This window comes from Lucilia sericata, unplaced genomic scaffold (genome assembly GCF_015586225.1).
Source record: "Lucilia sericata isolate MDLA Ls3-8-SP2 unplaced genomic scaffold, ASM1558622v1 Contig000323F_arrow, whole genome shotgun sequence".
Taxonomy (NCBI): Eukaryota; Metazoa; Arthropoda; class Insecta; order Diptera; family Calliphoridae; genus Lucilia; species Lucilia sericata.
Genome location: NW_023994346.1, coordinates 133,677 through 157,154, shown reverse-complemented (window position 1 = coordinate 157,154; position 23,478 = coordinate 133,677). Strand labels below are relative to the sequence as shown.

Below are 23,478 nucleotides of genomic sequence, written 5' to 3'. Positions count from 1 at the left end.
TAAATCTATATATGTATAGTAGTTAAATAATTTGTAATTTATTTAATTTTTAATATAAATGCTTGTCTTTAAAATTAAAAAAAAAAATGAGAAACTATCTTTTAAATAATGGAATTGAGCCTTTGCAATACGTTTATGTTAAAGTACTTTTGTACCTCTTCTGCCATCACTGATAGTTGTTGGTGAGAGAGTTAGTATGATTCTTATACATATTGTCTCTTGATTTCCTCTTTATAAGAGCTATAAATGAATGTAATCATTCGATCGATTTTATTCTTACTAGATGCAAATTGTTTTCCTGATTTAGTGATCTTTCATTTCGAAAACTAATTTTAGTAAAAAATCTAGATAAGTAACTTCATTGATATTAAATGTCATAATATAAAAAAGGAATATTACGATCAATTTTACTCGATCAAAAAGGTGGCAGTTGAGGAGATGATCGTAAAAGAACATATTGCAAGTAAAATCTTATTTGTGCTATAAATATATTCATTCTTGATTTAGAATTTGTAAAACATATTCGTGATCGAATGATCTTTCGTATCGCGAACAAGTTTCGATGCCAAATTTTTGTTAATTGAATAATATTCTTCGATTATGAAGTTGCAATTAAAAAAAAATTGCTATCACTTCCGGACAGCAGTTTTTCACGATAAAAAAATTGTTGAGGGAATGAAAGGTAAATGGAAATTTTATTCGATCTTCATCTAGTTCCAAGTTTTCCTTTCGTATCTAAAACTAATAATGGTATTAAAATCTAGAAAGCTTCATCGATATTAAATGTCATAAATCTCAAAAAGGAAAATTACAATAAATTTTACTCGATCAAAAAGGTGGTAGTTAAAGGTCCGATCGTGAAAGAACATATTACAAATGAAATATTTTTGAGGTAAATATGTATATATTCTTTCTTAGTAAAACGTATTCGTGATCGGGAGATCTTTCGTTTTGTTAATCGAATGATATTCTTCAGTATCTATGGTCATAATTTCAAAACGGAAGATTACGACCAATTTAACTTGATCGCGAATAAAGTTAATAACCGACTATGACATCAATGAAAAATTTTGTATTTGAAAACTGGAAATGTAGAATACGGCCAATTTTATACGGAAACGATAGTAAAGATCAGAAAACTCAAAAATCAATAATAGAGTTATAAAGCTGAATTTAAATTTGGATTAGATATCAATATCGTATTTTTTTATAATATATAATTTAAAGCTGTACCAATGATTTTATATTAATTACAACTAGTTATATAGTTTTCAATTTTATTCTAAAATCTAGTTCCAAAATTTTCTAAATTATTCCCAATTTTACCTTAAACCCAAAAATAACTACAAAATAAAAAGAACTAATAAATAAAATAACAGTTTATATATATTTACAATAGCGATTTGTGCACTAAAATTTATTTTTATTTATTTATTTTTTATTTATTTATTTTTTTTATAAATAATGAGTATACATACATTTACAAACTAGTAACAAACTTATTCCTTATTAAACCATTTCTTCAATTCCAAACAACCTTCCCAATTCTCTTCAAAACCGGCAACGCTGGTCTTGCAATGCTCATACCATCTCTTAACATTAGCGTATTTACTGAAATCAAAACCAGCCACATCAAATGAACTAATAGTGGCCAATAGCGCAAAATCAGCAATTGTCACAGAATCACCGGCAACATATGTCTGACCCTCCAAGAAAGTATTCAAGAAATCAAAAGCCACCTCGATTTTGGCAAACATTTCGGGATCAGCTGGCAAATTTTGCTTCACCTGAGGATAGTAGTAGTTGGCAAAGGAAGCGTACATAGTACCCATATCAAAGTATAAACGTTGATTGACTACTGCCTGTTTTTTGGGACACTTGGGATATAAAGAATCATCTTTGCCATATTTCTCAACCAAATAGATGCAAATGGCACGAGATTCCCACAAGGAGAAATCACCATCAACCAATGTAGGAATTGTGTGTTGGGGATTGATTTTTAAGAATTCTGGTTTTAAATGTTCGCCGGCAAATAAATCTAAATATTTTTTGTTCAACTCAATGCCAAGAGCTTTGGCAGTCATGAGGATGGAACGGCAGGGAGCAGAAAGTGGTAAATAATAGAAATCCATGGTGACTAAAAATAGACAATAAAGCAAAAAAAATATATAAATAAAATTATTATTGGAGCAATTTAATATAATTATTGGGTACAGTAAAAATATAATGAAAGAATATGTAATTTATTTTAAAATAAGCATTAGACCAAAGATTATCATTTTTGTTTTAAATTAGGCCCATTATAATGAAATTAAGAATTTTAAGATTTCAGTCTCATTAAAACTCATGAATTTGTTTATAATTATAATGTTTTATTTAAAAAATACAGCTTGGCGTTATTTCCTTTAAAAAACTATATCATTAGCGGCATATTTATTCTTTTTTATGTTGAAAATATCACATTTTAAGAGATTTTTATATAACATACACAAAGAAATACTCTTTAATAATTTTTTTAAATTAATTTCTCTCTTTTATTCTTTCAAATTATTTTGTTTTTTCTATGAAATCACTTCATCTGCGAATTTCTTTTACCTTTTTAATTTTGCTTGTTCACTATTTGAGAATCAAACTACTACTGTTCTGTTCTAAATAGTTTTTTGGCTATTTAAGTTTCTTCTTTTAATCATTTCACTTCAATGTTTTTTTTTTTCACATCTCTTTCCATTCGTGTTCATTTATTAGTGCGAATATGAGAGAATCGGCGTCTACCATAAATTTATTGTTTATTCAATTGTTGTAGTTATTATTTCTAGAACATACAAATAGCACAAACATTTTATATTCATGATGATTTGACAAGATATGTTGTTTTAGGTTTTGGTCACGATTGTTTATTTTTGGTCAGTAATTGGTTTTACTAGCAAAATGTTAAATTTTTTCAAAATTTTAATGTATTTTTTTTTTAAATAATTGGACCCGGACCGCGCTGCTGGGTGAAATTCTTTAGATTACCTGTTGTTTATTGCTTAGGTTTTTTTATGGAAGTATATAATTCTTCATCCTAACTACAATTTTCAATGATTTTTTTGTCAGTTTTACCCTATTGTGATTTTATAGTACATTCGGCCTAATTACACAGCCCAAAATTTTAAACCCACAGACCAAAGTATACTGTTCGGAAAAAATAATCTAACTCTGGTTACTGAGACAATGAACCTAATTTGTTGCCATATTGAAGACGTTATTACTGGGTGCAGACATCGTTGTTTTCTGTGATAGATAGATAGATAGATAGATAGATAGATAGATAGATAGATAGATAGATAGATAGATAGATAGATAGATAGATAGATAGATAGATAGATAGATAGATAGATAGATAGATAGATAGATAGATAGATAGATAGATAGATAGATAGATAGATAGATAGATAGATAGATAGATAGATAGATAGATAGATAGATAGATAGATAGATAGATAGATAGATAGATAGATAGATAGATGGATAGATGGATAGATGGATAGATAGATAGATAGATAGATAGATAGATAGATAGATAGATAGAGAGATAGAGATAGATAGATAGATAGATAGATAGATAGATAGATAGATAGATAGATAGATAGATAGATAGATAGATAGATAGATAGCTAGATAGATAGATAGATAGATAGATAGATAGATAGATAGATAGATAGATAGATAGATAGATAGATAGATAGATAGATAGATAGATAGATAGCTAGATAGATAGATAGATAGATAGATAGATAGATAGATAGATAGATAGATAGATAGATAGATAGATAGATAGATAGATAGATAGATAGATAGATAGATAGATAGATAGATAGATATAGATAGATAGATAGATAGATAGATAGATAGATAGATAGATAGTAGATAGATAGATAGATAGATAGATAGATAGATAGATAGATCCAAGTAGACCAAGTTCTACAACAGTTTCCTATTATTATTTGGATTTTGGATACACTTTGTTTTTTAAGCAATCCCCTAATTTCAGTGACACTATTATTTAACAATTTCAATCATCAGTATTATATTTATTGCATAATAATTCGCATAATATTTCAATATTTATTCATTATTATGATTTCTTAATAGCGAGACATGCATTCAAAACAAATTCCTATCATTGTTAGCCAAAATTCATATTTGAAAACAGTTGTTTAGATTTTCGTTAAAAATTCCTTTTTGATAATTATTTTCTGTAATTAGCTTAAATTAATGATTTACGCTAGAATAATTTTAATTAAAAAAGTTATTAGATATTATGAAGTCATGTTCTAAAACCAAAAAAGAAATCTTATAAAATAATATATTTAAAGAGTTTTTAAGTTGTGGGAGAAAATTTTGTGGGTTTAGTCACGATTTTTTTAATTTTATATTAAATACCCTAGAAAGCATCCACGTGGCTGGTTTTTAGTCTTACTTGCTTTCAAAATCTATAAAGAACTTTTTTTCAAACATAATTTTACACTAAACAATAATATCTAAATTATTAACTAATTTCAATTAAGAAAATTAATAATATTTTACCTGTAAATATATTTTCCTATTTACAAAATTTTCAGAAACTCGTCGTAACTTGTGGTTAACCAAACTTTGTTTCCACTTTAAAAAGAAAATGTAGAAGAAAATTAATCAAAGGTAATAATTGAAATATGGCAGCACTGTTGGTAGTAAAAGCTTGCCGTCTTTTTTTAGTAAAGTAGAGTATGTTTGCACTGTTTTATCATTCTAGAACAGCGATCGGCAGATAGACATATACATTGCCAATCGTGGTTCTAGGTCTTTTCTGAATAATAGGCCAAAGAACAATCCAATATTTTAATCATAAAAAATCGTATAAAGAAAAACGGGGTATTATGTGTTTTTGATATCCGAAAATCTCGGAATATAGGTTCTATCAAACGACTTTTGATCAATCAACTTTTCGTAGAAAAAAAATTAAATTAAAGCAAATTTTTAAATATGAGTGTTTGACGAAAGTAAAGATATTGAATAATCACTAATATTTCTAGAAGATCTATATACGATTATGATTAAAGTTGAGATATTCAAAGTATATTTCATTTGATGTACATTATGTCTATGAAACGAACTGTGTATAGTATAGAGGAATTAGTATTGTTACTTGATTTACTTGTCTTGACAACAAATATAAATAATTTACACATTGGTCAACTGAGGGTTAATATTGATTAACTGTTTTAACTCTATTTCATTGACATACAAAAATATTACAATTTCACTTATATTGAAATAATTGCAATTGTCACAAAATCTGATAGAAATTAAATAACAAGTAATAAATCCATTTAAAACTAATTTTTTATACCCTACACCACTATAGTGGGGAGGGTATTATGCGTTTGTGCTGATGTTTGTATGTACAGTTTTAATTATTTTTTTAAATTTTACATGACATCTGACCTTTTTATCGTTTACAAATTACATATTCTGAAATGTGATAGCTACTGGTCTAACAGCAAAAACTTTCATTGAAAAGAAGTTAGTTATAAGGCCTTTTTACAATATTTAGTGGTCATTGAAAAGTAAGATGTTATGTAAGTACAAGTCATTACCGAGTTTTTGCTGGTAATGTATTAAAAATCTAGTTTTTAGCTTTTTAAGTTATTTTACGATATTTTTACAAAAATATTTAGTTTTCTATTGCATTAGTCAAAATAATTGAAAAAAAGTATAATACAGTTGTTTAATATTTTATATTGGATAAGGTCAGGGTCTCTTAATGAAATCTTTGTAAGAAAAACTCAATTACCTTATGATTGTTGGCATTAAGTAATAATGTTTTCTAATTGTTTTAAAAACTACATACGCTGTACACAAACCATTAAGGCACAACAAACATTTTGTTTTGTTGAATAATATTTAATATTTTTAACTTAGATCATGATTTTTCTAAGCATTTTAAAAGATTAGGAAAAAAAAAACATTTCAAAATTAAGTTTTTTTTAGAAAAATATCTTTTTTTATTTACTTTTCTAATAAATTAGAAAATTATATTGTGCATTGTTTTTAACTCTAATAAATTAAAATATAAATTATTAAAAAAAAATTAAAAATTAAATGAAAAACAAAAAATAATAACTTATAATTTAGTTGAAGAATTTCTTGAATTCCAAGCAACCTTCCCAGTTTTCATCGAAACCGGGAGCAACAGTCTTAGCATTAGCGTACCACTTGGCAACATTAGCATATTTGCTGAAATCGAAACCGGCTACTTCGAAGGTGCTGACACTGGCCAACAAAGCCAAATCGGCAACGGTCAAGGCGTCACCAGCAACATATTGTTGACCCTCCAAGAAAGTGTTCAAGAAATCGAAAGCAGCTTCCATTTTCTTGTACAACTCAGGATCAGCGGGAGCCTTGGCGAAGATTTGTGGGTAGTAGTAGTCAGCGAAGCTCTTGTAGAGGGTACCCATATCGAAGTACAAACGTTGGTTGATGACGGCGCGCTTCTTGGGGCACTTGGGGAACAAGGAGTCGTTCTTACCGTACTTCTCAACCAAGTAAACCATAATGGCACGAGATTCCCACAAGGCGAAATCACCATCGACCAAAGTGGGAATGGTGTGTTGGGGATTGATCTTCAAGAATTCGGGTTTCAAGTGTTCGCCAGCTTGCAAGTTCAACAATTTCTTGTTAAGCTCAATGCCGAGAGCTTTAGCAGTCATCAAGACTGAGCGGCAGGGAGCGGAACCGGGCAAGTAGTAGAAATCCATGGTTACTAAAATTGGACATATAACAAAAAAACTGAAATTAGAAACTTTTGTTTCAAAGCGGATGTTAATAAAATAGTTTTTTTTAATTAAATTCACACTGGTTAAGTTTTTTGAAAAAACAGACATTTTCCAACAATGTTTCTAGAAAATTCTCTCATGGAATTTTTCTTCTTTTTAGCTACTACTGCAGCAACAAGTTTTATTTATATTTCAATTAATTTGTAGGTTTAAGTTTCACTATATATTTTTTTATTAATTCAAAAAAAAAAAAAATTAAAACACTGTACTTTTTTCAACTTTGCTTATTGCCGGTTTTTTAAAGAAAAAAAAACAATTTTTTTATGTACACTTACTTTTTATGCTTTAGTTTGTCTTGGCTGTGAACGTTACAAAATTCAACGTACGACTGTCGGTATCTTGGAGAGTTAGAGCTATTTAAACTATTCGATGACGAAGCCCCTCATTAGTCCTCTTTAGAAATTCACTATTGCAAACTCTTATCTCTAAACAAACAACCAAACAAAACCCCATGAATAATGGCAGATAGAGTAAATGTAAAATTAAAAAGAAACGAGAAAAGAGACGCAGAGTAAAAGAGATAAAAAACACACAGCCGGCAAAATTTTTTTAAAAACAAATAAAATATTATTGCAAATTTTGTCAGTTTTATAAAATTTATAAAAAAAAACATATTTGTTGTTGATGTTTGCTAACAAAAAACAATGAATAACAATAAAACTTGTTTTTTTTAAGTAGATGTAAATACCCTACACTCAAAAAGTACTTTTACTCAGTTAGTGATGTCATTTAAAGGCCACGTAAGGTTTTAAAATTGGTCAAAGCTTTTTTAAAAATAAATTTTAGAAACTTTTTGTTATAAATTTAGAGAGACCATTTTTCGCCCAAAAAGTTTTTCTTTTGTTTAGGCAAGTTAGAGAATCAAATGTTGTGTTTTATAATAAACACTTTTTAAAGTTCTTTTCTTATAGAAAGCTCGAATCTTTTTAATGTGAAATTTGTTAGAAAATGTTTGTTATAAATACAAAGAGACGACTTTTTTGCTTTAAAAAAGCTTAAAAAACTTTTGTTTAGGTCAGTTATAAAAACAAATATTCTGCTATTCTAATAAAACTTTTAAAGTTATTTTCTTATAGAAAGCTCAAAGCCTTTTAATGTGAAATATGTTAGAAAATTTCAGTTATAAATACAAAGTGACCACTTTTTTCTTAAAAAGCTTTTGTTTACGTCAGTTAGTAATGTTATTCAAAGGCCACGTAAGGTTTTGAAATTTCTCAAAGCTTTTTAAAGAAACATTTTTCAGAAACTTTTTGTTATGAATACACTTTTGCTTAAAAAATACTTTTTGCTTAAAGAAAGCTTTTGTTTAGGTAAATTACAAAAAATATTGTGCTTTCCTAATAAAAACTTTTAAATTATTTTCTTATAGAAAGCTTAAAGCTTTTCTTAAAAAAAGATTAAAAAGCTTTTGTTTACGTCAGTTACAAACACAAAATTTGTATTTTTCCTAATAAAAACATTTAAAGTTATTTTCTTATATAAAGCTCAAAGCTTTTTAATATGAAATTTGTTGGAAAAATTTTCTTATAAATACAAAGATATCACTTTTTTCTTAAAAAAAAAATTAAAAAGCTTTTGTTTACTTTATTTACAAAAACAAATGTTTAGGTTTCATATAAAAAACTTTTAAAGTTCTTTTCTTATAGAAAGCTCAAAAGCGTCTAGTCTTCTTATATTTACTCTGTATTCCGAAATAGAAACGCATTTTTAAAAAAAGCAATTTTTTATTTTTTCATAAATTTTGTTTTTAAAAAAAATATATTTTTTAATTATTTGTTTATTTATTTATATATATTTTTTTTTAAGTTCAAAAATTAATTTGTAATATTATTTTGCAAGTGTTTCTACCATAATAAAAAGCTTTTAAAGCTCTTTTTTCAATATAATATTGAAAATTTGGTTGATATTTAAATAAAAGCTCTATATAAATCTATATTAAATTCTCTTAAAAATTATAAATGAATTTATTGAATAGCAATTAAAAATCGTCATAAATCAATTAAAATACTTCTTAAATTCCAAACAACCTGCCCAGTTTTCATCGAAACCCGGAGCTACACCCTTAGCATTAGCATACCATTTGGCAACATTCGTATATTTACTAAAATCAAAACCTGCCACTTCATAAGTGCTGACAGTGGCCAATAAAGCCAAATCGGCAACAGTCAATGTATCACCAGCAACATATTTTTGATTTTTAAGGAAAGTATTTAGAAAATCCATAGCCATTTCCATTTTCTTAAATTTCTCAGGATCTGCGGGAGCTTTAGCAAAGATTTGTGGATAGTAGTATTCGGAAAAGCTTTGATACAGAGTTCCCATATCAAAGTATAAACGTTGATTTACTACAGCGCGCTTCTTAGGACACGTGGGATATAAAGTTTCACTTTTATCGTACATCTCAGCTAAGTACACTAAAATGGCACGAGATTCCCACAAGACAAAATCGCCATCGACCAAAGTGGGTATGGTATGTTGGGGATTGATTTTTAAAAATTCCGGTTTTAGATGATCGCCGGCTTGTAAGTTCAATAATTTCTTGTTAAGTTTAATGCCCAAAGCTTTGGCTGCCATCATGATTGAGCGGCAGGGAGCTGAACCGGGTAAATAGTAGAAATCCATTCTAAAAATGGGGAAATAATAAATAGTTTTCTTGAAAATTGTTTTTCTTTTTAATTTAGATGGAAATATTTTAAGCATTTAAATTATAGACATCAGATTTGAACACAGAACACAGCTTTTGAAATCTGTTCAATACTTTTTAAGTTCCTTTGAATTTAAGCATTAACTACCGATATTTGTTCACTAATAAAATTATGCATATATAAAAGTGTATGCTTAGGTTATTTAATTTTGAATCACCATCATTTCATATTGCGAAGAATTATATTGTTAACTATTTTGAAATTATTTCTAATTTTATTTTACAGCATTTTACAAAAACATTTTCTCAAACTATAATTAATTGTTTAATGCACTTACTTAACTTACACTTAGTTGTAAACGTTACAAAATTTCAAACACGACTGCTACTAACTGTGCAATTTTAGAACTATTTAAACTATTAATTGTAGAAGCTCTCTTCTCCATTAACCCTCTTTACAAAATTTATAATTACCGATCTTTATCTATAAACAGCACTCTATTCAAAATCAAATAAACAAGTCATCAATGCAATATTATTTATAAAAGTTGTATCATTCTACCGAAAACCAATTTTAGGCCAAAATCCGAAACCAATTTCCCGAAGTTTTGACTAATCTTTATAAACTTTTTTATGAATTTCTCTAAAAAACGGTTGTTGACCCATATATGTATAAGAAAGTCCCACATTTATAATGACATCGATATTAACCCTTAAATTATTTTTATATTTATATCAAATTTCCGAGTAAATTGTGGGTAATATTAGATTCGGTTTCAGCAAACAAAAATACATGAAATCGAGTCAGATTAGTTTATAAAGTTTTTCTAAGCCTTCATTTCGTTGGCCTGTGTTATTTAGACTTGTATATTAAAAATGCTTTTCAGAAGGTGGTTCTCTATATAAAGGTTGATGTAATATATTATGTAATTTAAATAATTGATCAAATTCTATGATCTATTATACCTATAGATCTCTATTTTTATTAAATCAAGGTTAATTTTTTGATCAATTATGGGACAAAATTTAATATTTATTTGGAACGATCCTCTTAGATTTTAGTGCAATAATTTACTTATTTTTTAAATTTATATATAATTTTTTAGAAGAGCTTGATCGTATAATAAACTGATCGTTATGGAAGTAGATAGAATGATTCAAGTTTTTATGAAAGCTATTTATGTAGAATTTGAATGATTTTTGAAAATGGCCCCTCTTTAGGAGCTCTGATCAGTTATCGAGCAATCTTAATAAATTAATGTCTATGTATTTCATAAAAATTATTTAATCGATTTACTAACGACTATAGTGAATAAGATATATTGTGGACCGACTGTTGTAAAATATATAGTGCGATTTAGGTTCATATAAAAATTATTAATTATAAAGTCGAAACCATATAGTAGGTATATAGGCGAAACTGAAGGGGTTGTCATCTCTTTCGACTATATGGTCAAAACCCTGAGACCAAGGTATACTTTTCTAAAAGATTGAGTAGTGCTGAATCCAAACTGACCTAAGAATATCTAAAGAAAATATAACAGAATTTGGATTTGGAATTTTAGGTTACATACAAAATTTTATAAATAAAGGTGTCTTGGAACCTTTTTAGCGCCGGAAATGTGTCAAAAACAGGTGTTTTCAAACTTTATGAAACGATATTTTGAAAACCTAATGTGATGAATAAATTTTGAGGTCAGATTTGGATTCAGCACTTCACAATCCATTAGCAAAAATATACTTTGAACTCTGGGTGAAAAAATGTATTATGGTATATAAAATTCGGTGTATATATATTCAATATATATTTACATACATACATATATGTATGTATAACATTATATCTGCTCCTATAAACTAGTTTAAAATTTTCAAAATTTAAGAAATTTTCAAATTTTCGCTCGATTTTTAAACTGTTACTTTTTTATTAATTTGATACAAATTTTACTTCTATTGTATGTAACTAATAAAAAACAATATAAGAACCATTCGAGGCAAATTTATATTTGAAGGATCAGTCTAATATGCATTCCATGTACTCTCATATACATTTAAAAGTACAAACATTTAAGAGTAAAACAGAGAGAGCGAGAATGTTTTGAGAATGACGTTGCTATTTTTCTATTAGTTTATATTTTTAATTTAAATTTTTTTTGCAACATGTTAATTTAAAAAAAATTAAATAAATAAATCTTTTGTATTCTTATCTCAATTTCAAAATTATTTAATATTTATTTATTATTTACTTAATATTCCTGGCTAAAAATAAGCAACAAATTAAATTAATTATATTTTTATCATTTATATGATTTACAAATTTTTAATTTTGTTCATGAATATTTTGCAAAACTAGTAAGTTTCTTAATAATTTTCTATGCTTATACATAAGTATATTTTTGGTATAAAAACAATAATTTCTTTGTTTAATAAAATATTCCATAAGTTTTTTTCTCTTTTATGTTAAAATATTTTTTGTTTTGTTTTTTTTTTTTTATACGGATGCAAGCATATTTTCTATGTTTGGCGACCGGCAACTTTGTTTTTGCATTCATAATTTTGTTTTTTTACTATTTTGGCATTTATCCAATTGTTTTGCCTGTTTCTTTTATTTTCATTATAAAAACAAATTAACCCCTACATTAAGCAGTTATCGACTTATTTTTTCTTTCAAAATAGAGAAAAATATGATTTTTTTAAATACAACTATTTGCTTTTCAAAAAGCAAAAAAACTATGGATGATTTTTTGTTAATTGTAACCTTTTTATTTTGTATGGAAACGTATCTGTTTAACATTACATCATTTTCCATTTGGCAAGAGTACAAATTATAAAATAATTAAAAAAAAATAAATAAATAAAATTGCATTCATTGATGTCATTTGTGTTTTATAAAATCGAATATTGAGAATGTAATCGAGTGTTTATTTTCTTTTAAACTTCTCATTATATTCCCAGCAAAAACTCGGTTATGAATTGTACTTACCAACCACTTACTTTTCAATGACTACTACCCGCAATAAAATACATAAGCATTGGTGTTGTGAGTAAGACAGTGAATTAACAATCAAGAGGCCCAGTTTCGTATTCTGTTTGAACTTCTTTGTGCTTAAAATAAAACAACCTTTTAATGCCCTATTGGTAAGTACTTATTGAGGTAGTTATTTGTATTAAGTACTTGCTGCCAATGTCATCACAGTGTTAAAATAATGTGTTAAAAAGCTAAAGAAAATCTTTTAAAACTCATTGTTTTTGCCTGGTTTTGTTGTTTTTATAAAGCTTAAAAATATTAGTCCTAAGCAATTGAGTCTATTCAATTCTCTATACTTAAAGATTCCAAAAATCTAGTTTTTACCCTAACTCAACATTTTGGGAGTGTTTGTTGTTGTTATGTCCTGGGACATCTTTCCTGTGTTCCTTAAGTCATTTTTTACAAGATTCCAACACTTTCCCACAGGCCCAAGTTCTGTTTAGTTATGTGGATTTGCCTTTCGTTATACAAAATCTTCATTATTGCTTGAATACCACTTAAGAGCCTTTTTTCCATAGCGTAATGGTGACAAATGGGTTCAAAAATATATTTTATTAATGATATGTAAACCCCCTTTTTGCAGATACTCTTTATTAGATACTTCTGTGTTTATCAGTCTGGCTTTCTACACAAGAAGCATCTTGGGGATTATCACTCGGAAGTTTTTTCGCTCTTTTTTCCTCTAATTTAATTGATGAGGAACTTTCTGAACTTTATACGACTTCAACCCAGTGATCTTCAAAACAGTTTTCGACGTATTTTACCTTATCAATATCTGCTAGACCTTCTTTTTTCTTCCTGATCCCGGATTTTTTTTTTAATGTTAAAGACTTTTTATACTATTTAATCGCATTTGAAATAGTATGACGATGAACCTTCATATCTTTTGCTATTTATATGAAAGTTCATGTCAGATTTTTATGAAAAGAAAAAATAATATCAGACATACTTTTTAAACTAACGTGATCACAAAAAAATTATAATGCCTTGGACCAAAGATAAGTTTTGGCTAGAAAATTTTATTCTGAAACAGTCCTTAATCGCTTTCTGAAAATTACTATTAATGTAATAATAGCTTGCTCATTTAAATGCTAAACGCTGTTAAATTCGTTCCATTACCGACCCATGGATATTAGAGTGTCCCGAGAAACAGGTTTTTTAAGAACCTCAAGTAGGAAGGCCTCTCAATCGATGCGTATTAATAGTCTTTTAAAACGGTCATCAGTTCCCTACCATCGATTGAAAATCTTGATCTCAGTACAATATGTTAAAAAAATTCTACAATTTTTTCGAAATGGGTCTCAAAAATTCCGTAAGTTTAAGCTGATTATGAGAAAAATATTTTTAAAATTAGTTTAGAGTACTTTTGGCCCACAAAACGATTTTAGGTTTGGGAGGCATATTGTTTTCGACTTTTATCGAAATTGTCCTAATTTTTTAGCTTACACAGAAAAATATTTGCAACATTTTTATCATATTATACTGAGACCTCTAGTAGTGAACTGAGGCCATTTTCAAAAAAAATATTTGTTTATATTTCTCTTTTATATTCCGACTAAAAAGTGGTCCACGAGACACCTTAATGGATATCATAATGTTGCCATGTGAATCTTCTTAATGTATTTCACAATTAAAGCAAGTTTGTATAAAGGTCCAAATTCCCAAAAATCGGTAGAGTTTGGAATAAGTTTGTCAAAGCCTCATTTTTTATAACTTCTGATAAAAATATACAGAAAGTCATTTTAACTTTATGTAATTTCTTAACTTGTCTCTTTACTTACCTAAAAAATACCTTTCATGCTAACAGTTCATTTAACAATACTATTTGGTAAATTTCCATAATAATTAAAAAAAGATTACAAATATTTCATGTTATAGTTAGATATGTTTAAGAATATAAACAGTTTAATAATTCAAATATTTGTCATTTACAAGTCATCATTATCTTAGCATTTGTATTAACTGTAGTAAAGTATGAAACTTCTACAATAAATATTGGAACATAAGTTTTGCTATTAGTATGACGGTACCAATATTTGTGCTATTTTTTGTATATTAAAAACTATATCGGTTAGATAATAATTTTTAATCTTTTTGTGATAAGGAAAAAAATGAAAAAACATGTTTATTTCAAGACTTTGGAAAATATAGAAAATAAAACATTTTAATTACTCCTTAACAAACCGGCATAGCAAAAGGTAAAATATTAAATTTTCGAAAAAAAAAAATAAATAATTTAACTAACAAGTGTGTTAAATAAAAAATTTTAGATTTAAATATGGATTTCTATTACTTGCCTCCCTCACCTCCCTGTCGGGCCGTTGAAATGTGCGCCAAAGCTGTAGGTGTGCAACTAAATAAGAAATTGATCAATGTGGCGGCTGGCGAGCAAATGGATCCAGCTTTTACTAAAATCAATCCTCAACACACTATACCCACCATAGTAGATGGTGATTTTGTCTTGTGGGAATCTAGAGCTATACTCATTTATTTGGCAGAGAAATATGACCAATCGGGTGCTCTTTACCCCAAGGTGCCCAAAGTTAAGGCTTTGATTAATCAACGTCTTTACTTTGATATGGGTGTGTTCTTTAAGAGTTTTGTGGAATATTTTGTGCCCGTTGTTATGAAAAATCAACCCGCTGACCCTGAAAAGTTCAAACTAGTCGAAGAGGCCTTTAATCATTTGGAAACCTTTATGACCGCCAAATTGTATGCCGCCGATACCGATACTTACACCATTGCCGATATAGCCCTAGTCGCTACCATGACTAATTTTGAAGCTGTAGGTTTTGACTACAGCAAATATCCAAATGTGACCAAATGGTATAATAACTGTAAGCAAGTAATACCTGGTTATGCTGAAAATGTGGAGTCTTGCCATGATTTAAAATACTTCCAACCTAAACAGTAACATGTTTTCACAAAAAAAATATATGGATGTAGATTTGCTGCTGCTAAAGATTAAAATATAGAAAAGAAAATAGTTTTCTTATATTAAGAAACGAAACAAAAATACACGAAAAGTGCAAAAAATTGTAACTCAAGTTTCTCTTTTTTATTGAATAAATATATGAAGTAGAAAAGAAAAAAACTTAAACGCAAAAATGTAGTTTAAACTAGTTTCAATTACAACCCACCACATTCACCAAAATTACATGCAAACTTTTATTTTATTTGAATTTTTTGTGCCATTTTACTGCAAATGCAAGTTATTTAACCCTTAAATGGATTTAGAAAATTATTAATTTGTTTGTTTGATTCTTTGCGCTCTATAATAAAATTTAAGTGATTTTTAAGACCCTGTGAAATATGGTTTTTATATTTAACCTTTTTTCTTATCAGTTAAATGCCCGTGTTTGTTTTTCATTGATTAGATTAAGTAAGCAAAATTCTGATTTTAATCTTATCAAAAATATCATACTTTTTGATATGTATAAACACTTGTGATGTCATGCTACAATTTAGTAAAATGTAATCTAAAAATGATTAATTGTTTACCAATTTTAAGAATTGGCATTAGAGGTAATTTTGTTTACTTGAATTGAAATTCTAGTAAACATACTTTTAAATGTTTTTAAATTTTCAATAAAAAATCCTTTTCCTATAATATGCCCTTAGATGATAGAAAGAGTAATCATTACCCAGCAAACACATAATAATGACTTGTACTTTCTTACTTTTCAATAACTACTACCTGCATAACTTAGGAGGCGTCTAATAATGACTTACAAATAACTATATACGTATGTACTTACCTCTTAGCATTGATGTTCGGTTTTCGGATGTAATTTTTTTATAAGAGGCCAATACTATCTATTATACACACTGAAGTTCTGGACAGTTTTGTGCATTATTGTTTAATTACCACTTAAGGGTGTTTTTCCATAGTGGCATAATGATAAATCGGTTCAAAACTATGAAGACTCTCTGAGATCTTTAAAGATAGATAAAGCCATTTTTACACAGTCCGTAATATATATTTCTTTATCAAGCCTGATGACACAAATGGTCCTGTGGTATTTTGTTGGTTTTTTTTTTTGTCCGGTATTATTCTTCAACATTGACCTGGAAATATGAAAAGTCTCTCCAACAACAAGTGTATTTCTTATAAAATTCTACATAATTTTTTTCACTCGTTTTTTATTGCTGTTTTGCGATTTGATCTGGAATTTTCTGAACTTTATACGACTTCAAGCCAGTTTTAGCTCTGCGCCCAAAAGAAGCAGAACATTTAACGTTACGATTTTCAGTTTTTCGATTTATTTTGCTTTATCAATATCTGCTAGAGTTTCTGAACATCGGACGATAATATATTCAGTGTTTTTATCAGGAAACATTTTCCATGAAAAGGGGCGCACAGTAGGCCTGATACTGGCCTAGGTGTATTTTTTTGGATTTTATATAGATACATCCTCTTATCCACCTAATCTAATCCAATATCAGCTAGACCTTTTTTCTTTCCGATCCAGGTTCTCTTTCCTTGTTCAAGTCTTCCTTATACCGTTTAATATCTTTTGAAATAGTGTGACGTTAAACTACGGACCTTTACGATTTTTATGAAAGTCCATATTGGATTTTTTGAAAAGTTTTAACTATATTTGCACGTACCTATTTCTCGGAGTCCATTTCTACCGAATAACAGTTGAAAAGTGTGTATATGTTGTATGTATGGTATAACTGAGAATCTCTTTCTAATTATAGATGTCTGTACAATTTTAAAACAATATTAACTCATTTCTGAAATCATATTACTAACTGCAGATCGGTCAATATAAGGTGCATTTGCACTCAGTTAGATTTCCTTATAATTATTTTGTTGAGTGTATGTATGCAAAAACTTTAATTACTAACAAAAATACAAACAGAATTTTTACTAAAATAGGTACTATTTACTAGAACGTTTCAGTTGTTTGTTATATTATCGTTCCCACAATATAATTGTTTTATAAATTTTTTAATTTGTAATGAATGTTTATTTTAATTGTTAGTTGCTTAAAGAAAAAGAGAATATTAAACTATATAGTCGAAATTTTAATGAGTTATTACAGGTGACTAATCCTCTATTCAACTACCATTTCTCCCCAAACTTATGCTATCATTAAACATTTTTGAGATTTTTTCTGAAAAGTTCTTAAATATCTCCAAATTGATCTTGCTAGCAAAACAATGATTTATTTCAATATGTCATCACAGATTACTTTTATATTTCATTCAAATCGGATTTAATATTTTCAAAACATTTGACATACAACTTTATATACTTATATACCTCTTTAATCGCTTTAATTTAATAATCTCTGACATAAATTTCTTCAAAATATTAAAATAAATATTATGACTGTCTGCTAGAGTCAAGATAAGGTTCAATAAAAACGTCACAAAGCCACAGGTTCTAAGTAACGTAGAATAAGTGAGCAATTATAATCTGCCGTTTTTAACCTAAATTAATGATTTTCCAAATACTTAGAATTAGAGTCTGCTTACGACCTGTAATATGAAAATACTAACAGAATTATTAGATTCTAAGGCGACCTAGATATGTTCGCCTGACTGTTGCATGCACGATAGGGTCCGATCATTGCGAAAATCGGCAGCTAATGATACTTATGTATATAAAACTAAGTTTTACCAATTTTTGAAGTGATACAAGAACATTTAACATAATTATGAGTTCAAAAGCCCTATTCGGGGGGCACGGTTTTATGGGGGCTATGTGAAATAATGGACCGACTTTACCCATTTTCAATAGGCTTGGGTCAAAAGAAGACTATATGCCACATTTCACCAAATTATCTTCAAAATTGCTACCTTTAGCGTGTGCACAAGGTTTACATGGACACAGATGGACGGCAGACAGACATAACTAAATCAACTCAGAAAGTGATTCTGAGACGATCGGAATACTTTAAGTTGTAAACTAAAAGGTGTAGGACTAATATTAGAATCAAATGCATAATACCCTGTTCAAAGACCATGTTCAACGGAAAGTAAAATTTTTAGCTTTTCGCTAAATTTCCAAAACACATAATTTCAATAAATTATTACATAAAAACTAGTTTATTTACAAATATTTAACAATAAAAATAAATTAAAAACAAATCTTTTACATTTAATCTTGTTTAACAAATTTCTTATAACTCAAACAATCCTCTAAATTTTCGGCATAGCCAGGAACTACCTTTTTGCACTCTTCATACCATCTGGCAACATTCGAATATTTACTCATATCATATTTGGCAGCTTCAAAATTGGTAACTGAAGCTAATAATGCAATATCAGCTACGGTGACATCATCACCAGCAGCAAATTTATGTCCTTCTAAGAAAGTGTTGAAAAATTCAAAAGCACTTTCTACTTTTTTCAACATTTCAGGATCGGCAGGAGCTTTCTTCATAATTTGTGGGTAATAATAGTCGGCAAAACTTTTGTATAAAGTACCCATATCAAAATATAAACGTTGATTAATGACAGCACGAATTTTGGGGCATTCGGGATACCATTTTTGGGTTTTGTCGTATTTTTCACACAAATAAACCATAACGGCCCGAGACTCCCATAAAGCGAAATCACCATCGACCAAAGTGGGTATGGTGTGTTGGGGATTGATTTTTAAGAATTCAGGTTTTAAATGCTCACCAGCAGGTAAATTTAAGATTTTCTTATTCAATTTAACACCAACCGCCTTGGCAGTCATTTCGACAGCACGGCAGGGGGCAGAGGGAGGCATGTAATAGAAATCCATGGCTAAAATAAACAAATATAAACACTTTTATTATAAATAATTTAGTATTTATTTTGAAAATTATACTTACTTTATTTTTTGTTCTGTTGTCTATCAAGTTCTTTAACAAAATGTTTTTAAAACTTTAGAAAATTATTTGTTTTATATAATTTATAAATTGTATTGACTGCACTACACCTTTTGATATTGTTTACGATAGCAAGTCATTATTAATTGCTAGAAAAACATTAGTTTGTTATAATAGACTTTAGTCGTCCATATAAATAACTAAACTAATAGATAACTAACTCTGTTTATTGTTAACTACTCGTACAGAGAAAGAGGTACATGTTGACAGCCATGTTTTTCGATTAAACTAATAATAAGTACATAAATGTGATTGAAGTCTCCAACCAAGTTTTATTTTCAAAATTGCTTACGAGAGATTGATTTTTGATTATATTGCATTTAATTTTTTTATTAAATTCATTCACAATTGTTTTACGTTATTAAGATTTATTTTAATTCCAGTAAATAGTTGTTAATGAATTTTTAATTGTGATATTAGTATTTACTTTGCAATATAATAAAATATAGTTAAACAGACTCTAATTGAAATAGAGAAAGTGGGCATGGTCAATACAAATATTTTAGTTATATTTGTTAAGCTTAATGCGGATTTTCATAAAATTTTGTTTTAAACTGTGATCAAAAGAGAATTCTCAAAACACTTAAAGCATAACCAACAAATAATGTGGGCGTAACCTTGATATTACCGCCCATATTTTACTGTAGGGGTTTAACTAAGTTTATGTCAAGTATATGCATTAGATTTAAGATAATATCTTTTAAATTGAAAAGATATTTAATCAATAAAGACTAGAAATGTCCCTTTTAGATGATATAACTCTAAAATGCACTTTATATAGTACGACGACACATCGGATTAATTTCATTGTTTCTATACATAAAAATCGCGAAAATCGAGAAACTTTTTTGTTTTGACTGATGTCATTCTAGATTGGGGAAATGTGCATCATTTTTCAAAAAAAGTTTCTTCAATTTTATTGAAATATGGCAAAATGGAACGATTTCAGACTATGGAAAGTCTATTCCAATATTTTTCCTACTTTGTAGCAATTAAAGGTTCTACATTTATATATTTGTTTATATCTTACACCTTCTATTACTGTAGGGTGTTTTTAAATTCTATTTAATATTATTTTACCCCGCAAATTTGTTAACTATTATTTATACAAACAACTTGGGATAAACAAAAATATTCTGCGAAACGCAATAAAAATTTTGTTTTGTTTGTATTCATAATAATAAAATTTTTTATTAATTTTATACGTACTATTGTTTTTTGTTTTGTTTTACAATGTTTTTTACGCATACTCTCTATTTACGCTCTCTTAACACTCGATCAGCAAACATGATCATGATGACTAGGCAAAAACTTTAAAAAAAAAAAAATTACACTAATGAAATTTCAGAAAAAAACAAATTTGTATAAATGTTTATATGAAAACCCCCATTTAAAAGAACACGTCATTTTTGAGATTAAATGGAAAAAGTGAGTGAATGACTGATGATCGTACAGTTAAGTTGAGTAAATAATAAAGGCTTAAGACATGTTTAATACTCATGGTGAGAATTTATGTTTTAGAGAATTTCATAATAATGTCAAACTTTAAACGAAACAAAAAATATGATTCAAACAATCTTAAAATTCGTAATGGGATTTTTTTACTATTTTGCAAAACTATACAAAATTTGTAGTACATCCGTACATACATATGAACAAACTATTTATGTACTATAAAGCTATTGAATAGAATGGTTGATTCATAATAGTTTTGAAAATACAAGATCAGTTGTTTTTAAGTAGCATTTGTATACTTATTTTGAAACCACAAGATTTTTTCTTATTTTAGTAAGAGTTGAGGTTTTTTAATATGTTCAATAATTGATAAGGTGTTATTTATGGTATTAAAATGCGATACTTATTGGCCTTCAGAATATATATATATATACATACATATGTGAATCAAATAGTATAAAAATTAAGACTCTGTGTCTCACGATTTGCTTAAATTTTTGTTTAGAATTTTAAATATTCTAATCTAACTTTACCTCTTTTAATACCAAAGAAAGAATACAACAATAATCGGCAATATCGAATCCCATATACCCACCATCAAAACAAGTATCGTAACGTTAAACTAAATTTCGGAACGCAATTATATATACAAATACTTATGTATGCATGTATGGGCCTAGTTTATTATACATACATATATCCACCCTTTCGGAAATTATCAAAATTATTAGATAGATAGATAGATAGATAGATAGATAGATAGATAGATAGATAGATAGATAGATAGATAGATAGATAGATAGATAGATAGATAGATAGATAGATAGATAGATAGATAGATAGATAGATAGATAGATAGATAGATAGATAGATAGATAGATAGATAGATAGATAGATAGATAGATAGATAGATAGATAGATAGATAGATAGATAGATAGATAGATAGATAGATAGATAGATAGATAGATAGATAGATAGATAGATAGATAGATAGATAGATAGATAGATAGATAGATAGATAGATAGATAGATAGATAGATAGATAGATAGATAGATAGATAGATAGATAGATAGATAGATAGATAGATAGATAGATAGATAGATAGATAGATAGATAGATAAGATAGATAGATAGATAGATAGATAGATAGATAGATAGATAGATAGATAGATAGATAGATAGATAGATAGATAGATAGATAGATAGATAGATAGATAGATAGATAGATAGATAGATAGATAGATAGATAGATAGATAGATAGATAGATAGATAGAATAGATAGATAGATAGATAGATAGATAGATAGATAGATAGATAGATAGATAGATAGATAGATAGATAGATAGATAGATAGATAGATAGATAGATAGATAGATAGATAGATAGATAGATAGATAGATAGATAGATAGATAGATAGATAGATAGATAGATAGATAGATAGATAGATAGATAGATAGATAGATAGATAGATAGATAGATAGATAGATAGATAGATAGATAGATAGATAGATAGATATATAGATAGATAGATAGATAGATAGATAGATAGATAGATAGATAGATAGATAGATAGATAGATAGATAGATAGATAGATAGATAGATAGATAGATATATAGATAGATAGATAGATAGATAGATAGATAGATAGATAGATAGATAGATAGATAGATAGATAGATAGATAGATAGATAGATAGATAGATAGATAGATAGATAGATAGATAGATAGATAGATAGATAGATAGATAGATAGATAGATAGATAGATAGATAGATAGATAGATAGATAGATAGATAGATAGATAGATAGATAGATAGATAGGTGGATAGGTAGATAGACAAAAATTTTAAATTTTGACCCACTGTAACTCAGTGAGTTCTTTACCGGCCATGTTGTAAAATTGTGTCTAAACTATTATTAAAGGACAAGCTTTCGAGCATGTTCCCGATCGTATATTTATAGTAAAAATAACCGATTTAATATTTTAGGAAATGGATTAATAATGGTGATATCTAAAATTATCTATTGATATAATATCTCTCTTCACATAAAACCATTGCAATTTTCTAACCGACCATCTGGTAAAATTGCAAATACCAATTTATTATATTCAATATAAATATAGAATTCCACATTCAACAAGTATTTGTCAGTTAATTAAACATTTTTTTTATATAGTGCAAGTATTTAAACACTTAGTAACAGATACAAAAATTGCACTTCAAGTAAATGGTTTCGAATTGAGATTAGATACACGCCACAGTTCAAATGGCAATAAAAAATAAAAAATATCTAGAAAAAGGGGAGCGATTTGGGGGCAAATGCAAGTTTCAACAATCTAAATAATTTATAGACTCACAAATATGTAGGAATAGGATCGGCAAGTCTAAACAATATGTATGTACTATATAAATATATTTATATAGTACATATGTATGTACTATATAAATATATTTCGACTAACAATGAGAGTAATTCATTCCATAGAAAAATGTGAGATAGATTTATATAGAAGACTAAACACAGTTGCATTTAGTCGGAGACTTATTGTTTAGAAAAATGTTATAAAAATTATTCAAATTAATTTATATAATACTTGTGTACTAAATAAATTGCAT

At 27.7% G+C, this 23,478-nt stretch overlaps 4 protein-coding genes and 1 pseudogene across 5 annotated transcripts in view; 2 read left to right on the top strand and 3 right to left on the bottom strand.

The window, feature by feature from the left end:
* The window catches only part of LOC119603651 (cadherin-89D), a 94,839-nt gene that overhangs the window by 30,002 nt on the left and 41,359 nt on the right, over positions 1 to 23,478 (top strand). The window lies entirely within an intron of this gene.
* LOC119603664 lies at positions 1,403 to 7,319 on the bottom strand (annotated as a pseudogene).
* Positions 8,764 to 9,982, bottom strand: LOC119603663 (glutathione S-transferase 1-1). Of its 2 annotated transcripts, none has more exons than XM_037955775.1 (2): positions 9,840 to 9,982; positions 8,764 to 9,480 (listed from the first exon to the last, which is right to left on the bottom strand). In XM_037955775.1, the coding sequence occupies exon 2, from the start codon at positions 9,477 to 9,479 to the stop codon at positions 8,853 to 8,855; it is 627 nt and encodes a 208-aa protein (XP_037811703.1). In that variant the 5' UTR covers position 9,480; positions 9,840 to 9,982; the 3' UTR covers positions 8,764 to 8,852. The 2 variants fall into 2 exon arrangements, with proteins under 2 accessions (XP_037811703.1, XP_037811704.1); XM_037955776.1 differs by having other exon boundaries at positions 9,849 to 9,904.
* LOC119603660 (glutathione S-transferase 1-1-like) lies at positions 14,603 to 15,623 on the top strand. Its single transcript, XM_037955772.1, has 2 exons — positions 14,603 to 14,727; positions 14,800 to 15,623. Exon 2 carries the CDS (start codon positions 14,808 to 14,810, stop codon positions 15,441 to 15,443), a length of 636 nt encoding a protein of 211 aa, XP_037811700.1. The 5' UTR covers positions 14,603 to 14,727; positions 14,800 to 14,807; the 3' UTR covers positions 15,444 to 15,623.
* LOC119603661 (glutathione S-transferase 1-1-like) lies at positions 18,567 to 19,629 on the bottom strand. Its single transcript, XM_037955773.1, has 2 exons — positions 19,345 to 19,629; positions 18,567 to 19,276 (listed from the first exon to the last, which is right to left on the bottom strand). Exon 2 carries the CDS (start codon positions 19,272 to 19,274, stop codon positions 18,642 to 18,644), a length of 633 nt encoding a protein of 210 aa, XP_037811701.1. The 5' UTR covers positions 19,275 to 19,276; positions 19,345 to 19,629; the 3' UTR covers positions 18,567 to 18,641.

Coding starts and splice junctions, on each gene's coding strand:
- LOC119603663 (XM_037955775.1), bottom strand. CDS start 9,479: ATGGATTTCTACTATTTACCCGGTTCAGCTCCCTGCCGCTCAATCATG.
- LOC119603660 (XM_037955772.1), top strand. CDS start 14,808: ATGGATTTCTATTACTTGCCTCCCTCACCTCCCTGTCGGGCCGTTGAA.
- LOC119603661 (XM_037955773.1), bottom strand. CDS start 19,274: ATGGATTTCTATTACATGCCTCCCTCTGCCCCCTGCCGTGCTGTCGAA.